The sequence below is a fragment of the Gavialis gangeticus genome, unplaced genomic scaffold (genome assembly GCF_001723915.1).
Source record: "Gavialis gangeticus isolate Ggan-Ray unplaced genomic scaffold, GavGan_comp1, whole genome shotgun sequence".
Classification (NCBI taxonomy): Eukaryota; Metazoa; Chordata; order Crocodylia; family Gavialidae; genus Gavialis; species Gavialis gangeticus.
In genome coordinates this window covers 152,444,846-152,455,510 of record NW_017729032.1, presented here as the reverse complement: position 1 = coordinate 152,455,510, position 10,665 = coordinate 152,444,846, and the positions used below count along the sequence as shown (strand labels likewise).

The 10,665-nt window shown below is 39.6% G+C and overlaps 1 protein-coding gene across 1 annotated transcript in view; it reads left to right on the top strand.

The window, feature by feature from the left end:
- EIF5B (eukaryotic translation initiation factor 5B) overlaps positions 1–10,665 on the top strand; it is a 41,396-nt gene that overhangs the window by 17,489 nt on the left and 13,242 nt on the right. The window contains 9 exon segments of the mRNA XM_019523986.1: positions 1–90; positions 311–461; positions 1,485–1,583; positions 3,336–3,422; positions 4,559–4,639; positions 5,820–6,127; positions 7,989–8,096; positions 8,648–8,758; positions 10,240–10,307. The exon segment at positions 1–90 is cut by the window's left edge and continues 122 nt beyond it. Coding sequence (XP_019379531.1) covers positions 1–90; positions 311–461; positions 1,485–1,583; positions 3,336–3,422; positions 4,559–4,639; positions 5,820–6,127; positions 7,989–8,096; positions 8,648–8,758; positions 10,240–10,307 — 1,103 coding nt within the window.

Below are 10,665 nucleotides of genomic sequence, written 5' to 3'. Positions count from 1 at the left end.
TGTATTTAACACAAGGGGGCAGGGGTGCATTTTATGGGGGAAGAGCGTTTAAGACGACTTGAGGAGCTAGAAGCTAAACGCAAAGAGGAGGTACTGCATGTTTCTGTATCATAAGGTTGGGCTGAGGCAGAGGATCCTGCTGCAGGGGTGTGCACAGTCAGATGTGGGATTAGGTCTTAATATGCATCCAGCAAAAAATCTGAAGAAGGTAGTGGGAGTCCTCCTCTTGGCTGGTTTAATAAGAGGTAAACGGGTACAGAGATTTCTTCCCCCCTCTCCTCAGTATATTGGTTCTTTCTTTTTTTTCTAGGAACGATTGGAACAAGAAAGGAAGGAAAGGAAGAAACAAAAAGAGAAAGAGAGGAAAGAACGTTTGAAAAAGGAGGGAAAGCTTTTAACAAAAGCCCAGCGTGAGGCTAGAGCCAGAGCAGAGGCTACTCTTAAACTACTCCAAGCTCAGGGTAAGTAGTTTTGCTAAACATCAGAGTGTTTACTACTTGAAGCAAATTCTGCAGATTTTTTTTTTTTTATCCAGAGGCAACATTAGTTCAAGCAGGGGAGGAAACCCAGACATGAAACTGCTCTATTTGTGTTGTCAAGGGAGGCAATATTCTCATTCAGATTATATTAAGAAGAGATGTCTAATATCTTCAAATGTCTTTACATTTATTTAATGTAAAAATAAAGTTGCGAAGGAGAACTTAGTGCTAAGTTATACTTCCTGCCTTTATAGTTTCATTGTTTCATAGTTGTTAGAGGCTGGAGGGGACCTTACAGATCATTAAGTCCAGCTCTGCTGTATGTGGGCAGGAAAGACTACTGGGTTCAAATGATTCCAGCAAGATGATCTTAGTCTACATGTCAGTCATGACCAAAGTCATAAACTCATAAGAAAGTGATGTTTCCATGGGCATCCCAAACCTAAGGCCAGAAAAATAGATGACCTGTGCAGCTTACCTTGGAATTTCAGCATTTTGGGTCCATAGGCAGTAAGAGAGGGAGTGAATTCTAGAGGAAAGGGCTCTTTAAATTTAGAGAGTCAGCTTTGAATCTTTTATTGACCATGACTATAGAAAAAAAAGGGAGCCCTAAATCTCCTCAAACTAGGTTTGTTGAGAGACCAATTGAAAGTGCACTCCAGAATAAAGGATCTTTAGCTACAGGCCCTGATCCAGATACGAGTTGTTGGGACCAAAGGTAAACTTGGGTCAGAAAAAAATAGTCTGTGCTTAAGCACTCAGATTTTAAAGTGGAAGGGGGCCTCCTTTCCCAGAAGTTAAGATTCAATTCAGGTACATACATGCTGATGATTTTAAAAAGGCCACTCACACTTGGGTCCTTAATGAACATTTAGCCTAACTTTGTGCAGGTTTGGAAAACTTATTCTTGGTGTAACCAGGCCTTTGTTACAGCCACCTTGGTTACTAATCAACTAGGTCAGTTCTGTTTGCAGTCCTGGAGCAGTTGTGCTTCCTGTTTTGCAGGTGTTGAAGTGCCATCCAAAGATTCAGTGCCAAAGAAGAGGCCAATTTATGAAGATAAGAAGAAAAAGAAACAACAGCAGCAACAGGAAAGCAAAGAAGGTGAGGGTGTCTTCTGCAAGTGTCACATGTGAAAGTTAAGAGAGCATTTCATGAAGTAGGTAGTCAGCTTAGCACTTCCTTTTTGTTACTTTTATTATTATTCTTGACCAGTGACTCTTATTATAGCTTTGCCATCTTTGTATCTTGTTCACTAAGCATGTTGGTGGTTTGTAAAGGTACATTACACAGCAAAACAAGGCTTGCTTGCTTATGCATCATGGAGGCTGCTTCAGAGTTTTTGATGTAATTAAAAGAACTGAGTTCTAACTTGATAGAGCAGTGGTCAGCAACCTATCGCCACAGTCCAGTTTTGGCTAATGAAGAGACTGGATCCAGCCTGTGGCAGCTGATGAAATCTGCAACATGTTTCAGCCACAGCAGCAGCAGAGAAAGCATCTCTGGGGTCCTTGCAACTATTACGTTCAGTTTATTCTCTCTCCTGTAGCAGAGGAGCTATTTGCAGGGTCTTAGCCCTTATTTCTTTCTGCTGTTTCCCTTGCAGCATCTGCTGATAGTCAGGGATGCAGGGCTGCAACCTGTAGTAGGGAGCATGGTCATAAATAGCACCAGTGGCAGAAAAGTTGCTAACCCCTGTGCTAGAGAGTTGTGGTTAGAACTTTAACTGATTAAATACTAACAATTAGGAAGCTAGGATGTTGTGGTTCAGTTCTCCTGTCCTCCTAGTGTTTAAGACCCAAGAAATTAAGATTTCTAAAGTGAAAAAGGAAATTTTTTGAAAGAAGCACAAAATAGTGGAAGGCTCTTGTCAGTGAATCTATAAAGATCATTAGGGTGCAGCCTCAGGGGAAGAAGTTAGTATTTACCAGTAGACTGCAAGGAAAAGATCTTCCCCTGAGGCTGCATCTTGCGAGACATGTGTGTGGTGATTGGGTCCAAAATTGTGGACTTAGTGGGAGAATCTGTTCTTTGGACGTAGCCATCAACTACTCTGCATCCTGCTCTGAGAAGTATTTTCCCAAAATCAGTGCTTTATCAGTGGAAGTTGAGAATCTTGTTTTAACAGAAGTAACTGGCAGGAACTTTCATTTTCTGTAAAAATCCAGGAAGGGTGCTGATGTTCTGAAAAAATTGGACCCTGTCATGGCAGCTAGATAGAAATATCTAATGGATTCAACATGGTTGGGCGTTTGACACTTCTGCCTTACAGCTCTATTATGCTGCTATTGTTTCACTGTTTTCAAAATAACAGTTATCAACTAAAACTTAAAATTGTTTATTTTATGTGGCTGTTTAAAAAAAAAAAAATCCTGTAGCTTAGTATTTTAAATCACAATGACAGGTAAGTGAGTCTGTACTTTGTGTGAGAGAGGTAGTGGTTTGATAGTTGGCAGTTGCTTTTTTTAGTTTAAATTATGTTAGTGCCTTTGATAGGGGAAGAAAAAAAGATCTGGCAATTTTTGTGTTGCTCTATCTTATGCATTTCTGATGGATAAGAGCAAATGAGGGGCCATATTTTTATTTTAAGCGATTCTGATTTCATTATTTTTAGAAAGAAGTGGTTTTGGAAAAAATGACTCTTTGTTTTAATTTAATGTGGAATTCTTGTAGTTTCTTCTGATGATAGTAAAATATGGCGTGTCTCTTCTTTCTTGGAAGTAGTGTTGTTTTAATAGAATCCGGAAGTAAAATGTTATACCAGACTAGGTAAAAAAAAAAAAAAATCCTAGCTCAGCATGGTTTTTAGAGAGTTATGATGATGTATTTTCTTTTTTTGGTTTCTTGTCATCTCAGAAACTGTGGAGGTGACTTCCCCACCTGAAGAAGTTGCAGAACCAGACATACCAGTACAAGAAGAGACACCACCTCCTGAAGAACCAGGTTAGTAGTAATATCAATAATAAACCAAAGGAAAATACCATACTTCATAATCATTTTAAAATATTGCACTAGTTGTATCAGAAACTTCTTACCTCCACCATGAATGCTGAGAGTGTGTTTTTGATCCTTTTGTTGAGGAGAATTAGGTGGGCCTCATTCTGGAGCTGGCTGCTGATTACCAGACAAGGAGCCATAGGGCTGATGAGCATATAGGGCTGGAGGAGAGATTGTATCCTGAGTCACCATGTTCATTCCTCATCTTTTGCAGGAGACTATGACATGTTATCCTGTTCATAGACTTACTAAGCACTGCCTTAAAGCAGATTGTGTTCTGTCCTGGATACTCCTGGTAGAAAGCTATTCCAGGAACTTTCCACAAGCCGCTCTTCTTGGTGGTTGCTAGAATCTGATGCTGTGGTTGATGCCCCTAACCTCACATTAATTCGGTATTGATTTAGAAAGAACTTGTTTTAACAAGTGATGAGGGGTGTCTGTCTGTTTGTAACTCAGCATTATATAATAATATATGGATTAGTTTGGGAAACTAAACTGGTTGGGGTGAGTGTCTGGGCTTATTTGTTTGGTGCATGGGTGTTGGAAAGCTTTAAGCTGGGGTTTTTCTAATGGGTATTGGTTTTAAAAAAATGAAGTTTAACTGATCCTTTCTCTGCTGTTTACAATGGTCTGAGGAGACTGCATAATCTTCAGAGTCTTGCAAAATGTCACTGCTGTCCTTGTAAATCTATCTGAAGATAGTAGATAATTTCTATTATGGTTTTAATTAAAACTGCAAAACCCTGAACAACTCCTTTTTGTGCAAGATATTTACTATTAATTTTATTATTTCTCAGGAAGGAGGTTGTTTTAGTCTATGCATTTGTTTGGACCCAAGACTAGAGTTGGCAGAGTTTCAGCTCTGAGGGAGCTCAGACAAGCATTTTTTTTTTCTGTTCTAGACCTAGAATATACACCAAACGATTTTCAGCTGGAAAAAAAAGTCAGTTGTCACTTTCTCATGTGTATGTATATATATCTGAAAACTATCAGTTGTCTTAACCTGAGATTTCTTTCCTTTTTTATACAGTGTGGACTTTGTATTGCTTGGGACTACTTACTCATGTGTGACATTTTTTCAGTTTTAGAAGAGGAGGAGGAAGTAGAAGACACAGGTTTGGATGACTGGGAAGCCATGGTCAGTGACGAAGACAGAGAAAAAGGTGGGTTTGTTTGTTTTTTAGACGGAATGAAGGTCTGATAATTTTGCATCAGGAACAGCTAAAAGATGCATTTAATGCAAGCTAACTTCTTACGGCTCTATGAGATTCAACTATTTTTAGAAAACTATATTTTTTGAGATACGAAGAGGGTGAAAAATTAAGTCTGATGGCATGTGGGTATAAGTGTGGGGGTAAAACAATTACAGAAATTGTTGAAAATGTTTTTTTCATAAAGGGGTGTATGTGCATGCATTTGCCTCCTGTGTTTGGCATTTTGGAGTGGAGAGAGTAAGTCATTATAAGAAAAACATCTCAACTGTTTACCCCTTAACAGAAGTCTGCTGCTGGCTATCTAGGTTCCACTATTTAGCAACAGGTTTTTATTCAAGTTGCCAGCAACTAAAACCTTTTTTAAACAAGTTTTCAAGTACACTTTACTCTTCACCATGCAGGATATTAGTTTGTCACAAGGACAGATGCCTGGAGGACTTTGAACAGAGTTTTTTGTCAGTAGTTAATCTCCTTTGCAGATTTTACATTTTGTGTTCACCATCCCCCTTATCCACAAGTTCTGTATGGAAAAAGGACTCTGCCTCCAGGGGAAGCAACTTGAAACTCATACTCTTATAGCCTGAGGGCAATGGACATTGATTCACTTGAAAACGTTTCAAAAGCTGGGGGAGGTACTGGTCTGCAGTGTGCAGTAGCAGCTGTTAAACTCTGCTACATGCACAGAATCTGTAGCAATACATGCAAGCTAAACTGTCCTGACTTTTACCTTGGAAGAAGCACTGATAAAGGTGGAGTGATTTTTTTTTTGCTATGTTTGTGTCAGTACCAGCTCACGCACACATAAGGGTTAGTGTAACAGTCCAGAACAGCAGTAGCTCCCCCCTTCACTTTTGAAAGTGATCCAAGTGAAGGTTTGCCCTCAGATGTCAAACACCAGTGTCCCTAGAATGCATTTGCTTCACTTGGCAGTTTTTAAACTCTCAACTTACAACTTTATTTCAGTTCTTACTGCTGTTGACCTATTCTTTTCCTTTGGGTAACCAGAGTTAGTCTGTGCAGCATTCTTAACATTGTAATCCCATCTTAATCATTGTTTATGGTTTGTTTTGGAGGATATGAACTTGGTAAGGTGCTTTTTACTTTAGATTTTGCTTTCTTCGCTTGCCAGAAAGCAAACCTGTCCACATAGAAGTCAAGGAATCTAATGACTTGCAAGAGGAGGATGAGGAGGAGGAGGAAGAAGAAGATGATGATGATGAGGAAGACAGTGAAGAATCTGAAGAGGGAGAAAGTGAGGGGAGTGATGATGAAGATGAAAAGACTTCAGATGAAAGAGAAACAGAGTCTCGAGCTATTGGGAAACAAGCTGTAGAGAAGAAGCGGGGTAAAGAAATAAGCTCTGATTCTGAATGTGATTCTGATGATGATCGATCTAAGGAAGAGAGGGCCTATGACAACGCTAAACGGAGAATTGAGGTACCCAGATACAGTTTTGTCATGAAAACCTCATTGTGTTGTGAAGAATGTGGTGGGTTTTGGTCAGTGGAAAGCATCTCAAGTACACTTGTCTAAAAAAATTATACCTCTTGTCACTGCCAATAGTGCACCTTTCATGGTTATCTGCAGTGAGCTTATTTGTGCTCTACAGATGTTATTTACCTAAAGGTTTTTCAGTGTTACGTTAGACAGAAGCTGTTCAGAAAAAAAAGACCTAAATCCATAGGGCAAGGCTTGGATGATTTGAGTGCAGTGAGAATAGTTTTCTTCAATACTTTGCTTGAAGACAAATGATGGAAAGTAGGGCTGGAAGGAACATCAGGGGGGTACCTGCTCAAATGCATTCCCTTGCTGAAGGCAGGATTCATCCCTATCAAACGTTCCAGACAAGTGTTCGTCTAACCTGCTGTTTTAAAACGTCCAAGCATAGAGATTCTTCATCATCGTTAGGTAGTTTGTTCCAATATTTAACCACCCACATAGTTAGAAAGGTCTTCCAAATATCCAAATTTGAATTTTCTTTGTTGCAATCTATGACCACTGCTCCTTTTCTTGGCCTCTATGGCCACAGAGAAGAGTCTCATCTTTTTCGTATCCACTCTTCAGGTATTAGCAGACTCATTGAATCCCCCCTCTTCTTCTCCCTTTACCCCCTCCAAATCTTCTCTTTTTCTAGACTCAGTAATTCCAGTTCTTCCAGCATTTCTAATAAGTCATGTTTCCTAGATCTCTGACTTATTTTTTTTTATGCACTTCCCTGAGCTCTAATCGACATCTTTCTGGAAGTGTGGTTCCCCCAAACTAGAGGAATAGAAGTGTGTGCTGTATTGCCACTGCCTGCTTCATTTTCCATTGTAAATAGTTTTAAGGATTTTAATAAAGCTTTTTTAGTCCCCCCCCCCCCCCATCTGGCAGTTGCACATATTTTGTATTTAATTTCTTCTTCCTCCTCCATTTTATTTTAAATATTATAACTTGACCTCGTTGTTGGGATCAATAGTTCCTCTACCAGTTTAAAGCCTGGAATCTATGCAAATAAGCAATGAATTGTGGTCTCTGGCTTGAGGTGCTTCTTCACTAAGCAGATGTTTAGTGGGCAGATGTAATAACTTATCTTACTCGTAATTCTTACATAACATTGTTATTTTTAAAACTGAGGTGGAAATGGTACAAAGCAGAAGTTGGCAAACTGCAGGCCAGATCTGGCCCACGGAGCCATTTAATCTGGCCGATGGAAATGAAACATCTGTCGTATTTGGCAGCAGGGGACTTTAGCAGTGGTTGCTTTCCCTATGCTGTCTTGGGGCAAAGTGACGGTAGCAGTGGCTGCGTCCTAGCACCTGCCTGTCTCTGACCCAGATTGGATAAGTCTGGCCTGCATCCTTAAAAGGGTGCTGACTGCTGTAGACCTATTAAGAAGCCAGCTAATTGAGATGGTGTGAATAGCTAATTGGAGTTGGGTATGCAAAGTGCTACCCTCCGATTTAGATTTCTGTATGCTTACAAAGGCTTTATTGCTTTGCAAATCCATTAGTTCTTAGGACTTGAAATATCCTTGAGACAACTTAGCTCAACAATTATTAAGCCCACTTGGAGAAGGTGTGAACATTTTGTATCTTACAATTAGAAAAATGTTGGGCTATATACCTTGCATTAAAAAAATAAATAAAAAGTGGGTTTGTAATAAGGGCTGTATGTTTTTCTCAAACTATAGAAAAAGATTGCAGAAACCTTGCCAGCTTGTCCTTAAGAAGATGCTGAAAATGTTGACTAACTCTCCCCATTTTTTTGGTAATGTTTTCTGTAGCTTTGAACTTACCATATTTTATTCTTGTACTAGAAACGACGTGCTGAAAACAGCAAAAATGTAAACACTGAAAAGCTAAGAGCACCTGTTATCTGTGTACTTGGACATGTAGACACAGGAAAGACCAAAATTTTAGATAAGGTAAGATGAAGAACATGATGATCCTTGCACATCTTTATTGCCAGATATTTGTCAGTGGTTGATTTGTGAGTGTGTATGGATGAAACAATTATATCGCTTTAAAAGGGTTGAAGTAGACTTGCAATGTTAGCTGAGTCTGCAGTAACCATTTTGTCTGGTCTAGCCTGCAGTAAATGGAAGATAAACTGCAATAATTTACTGCTTGTTTCATTCTGGGTAAATTTATTGTGAGTTAGCTTTACTTTCTGCAGGGTAGGAGTGGATGAACAGATAAGTGACACATGATCAGGTGACATGCCATCTAGAACAGGTAAGTCACTACAACCCCGTTTAAAAGTGATATAATTATTTCGTCTGTCCATAGGCTGTGAAAAATACAACCTGTCTGCTGCTGCTTACAGTCCCATAATGTTTAAACTTTTGCCATGCAGAATAAGTTAGTTGAAGTAATTTATATTTTTTAAAAGATGGCTTAAGCAACCTTCTGTATGTACATTTTATATTTTTTGTTCTTCATGTACATTCAACACTTCTGTTTTTGTTTTATATAGCTTCGTCATACTCATGTACAAGACAGTGAAGCAGGTGGTATCACTCAGCAGATAGGGGCAACTAATGTTCCCCTTGAAGCCATTAATGAACAAACAAAGATGGTAAAAAATGTAAGTAATAGCACTTCAAAGATTGTAAATTGCTTTTTAAGCTGTAGGATCCCAGTTTGGTTACTTATTAGACAAAAGCAGAAAAATGTCTTCAGTTACCTGGGTTGAATTTAAGTGGATTTTTGTCTTTAAATACAAAACCCCCAAAGATTCTCGTATTTCTGAATTGGATAAATAACGTTACACCGTGATTTTCTTTTAGTGTTTCTACAGAAAATCCTCTAACTGCTGCCTGCCCAGTTCTAGAAAGTACACTTGTAAACGCAAACATCAGTTTGTTTTCATTTGTCAATTTTCTGCATTGACATTTGGTTAGAAATTGGGACTGCTTTAAACCTGAAGTAGCCTCTAAGTGTATTTAATAAAATATTTAATTAAAGAACTATAAAATGACCCTACAGCTTTTGACTAAATTATTTTCCTAATGGGGTATAAGTGGTTAGTGCTTATAAATCCATAACAACAGAAAACCATTGCTTGTAGTTTGAAAGCTAGTGTAGGATACACTATCTAAAACTGGTTTTGGAGGTGTTGACAGTGAAAGTTACTTTCTAGTTCTCTCTGGGCATGTCTACAAGAGATGTTTACTGCGGAGTAGACTAATTAGCTGCACAGTAAACGTTGCATGTCTACATGTGCGGCCCTATTAAGTCACGGTACATTAACTCCGCAGCAGGATAGTGCTTATAAATACAAATACTACCCTGCTGTGCAGTTATTTACTGTGCAGCAGTGCATGTGTAGATGCTGACCCAGGCACAGATTGTGCCCGGTATTCCCAGCCTGCAGGGGGCCACACTCGTACCTGCTGCTGAACTGTGTGGAGCTGCAGGAGCCTCATGGCCCAGCCAGCTCCTACAACACAGCCACCGACTGCCTGGGCGTGACTTCCCTGGGTCCCTACCTACTTGGGAGTTGCCCTCTGGACCCTGGGCCATGCTGCAGTTGCCAGCTGGAGCCTGGGGCTGGCATCCTGGGAGCTGTGGCCGGAGCCTGGAGCTTCTTCTGGCTGCTACAGGGAGGCAGAGCAGGATAGGAGCAGCCCTGGCCTAAATTGCTCCTCCCCTTTTCATTTTGCTGCTGTCCCAGGCTCATGTATAGATGCTATTCCTGGGAGTAGCGTACTACAGAGCAAATTGCTCTGCAGTTTATTCATGTGCATTAATTGCACGTGTATATGTGCTGTCTATTAATTAAGAATTCTGGTGTCATTTTATTTAACTGCTCAACCACCCTATTTGTTTTTTTTCTGATACAAAAAGCACTTCTCCAGTACATGTAGTCAGTATGGAGAGCAGCTGTGAGCTGTTACTGAAATCTCAAACAGCAAATTAAAACAGTTCTGATAATTTAGTATAATACATGTCCCTTGACAGTTTAATTAATCTGTTGGGACTTAATTTCTCAGATGCAGGTAGTACAAGATAGTTGTGATGACAAGAAAAATTATTAAACTGATGGCTAATATGTGAAAATGTTAGTTTGACAGAGATACCGTAAGGATTCCTGGAATGCTGATAATTGATACTCCTGGACATGAGTCTTTCAGGTAACCTTCCCATTATAACAAGGAAATTTTCTTCATAACTGATCATATGACTGTCAGTGTTTTATGGAGGTTCCTAGCTGAGTTAAGAGGCTTTAGAGAAAATCTGCTTACTCCAGTACCTGTTACCATTAACAAAAAAAAAAAAAGAGGTGCACTGATGCATTGGTCCACTATCAGATCGGCACCAATATAAAGAAAATTGACTGTGTCGGAAATTGGCCTGATGTGGCCAATTAATTTGGTTTGTATATGCCTGTGCATGCACGCAGTTGCAGTGCAGTGCTGCACGCAAGCAGTGAGGAGCACAGCCCGGTAACTTGGAGAACTGCATGCAGCTTGTAAGTCTGGTGTGGTAGAA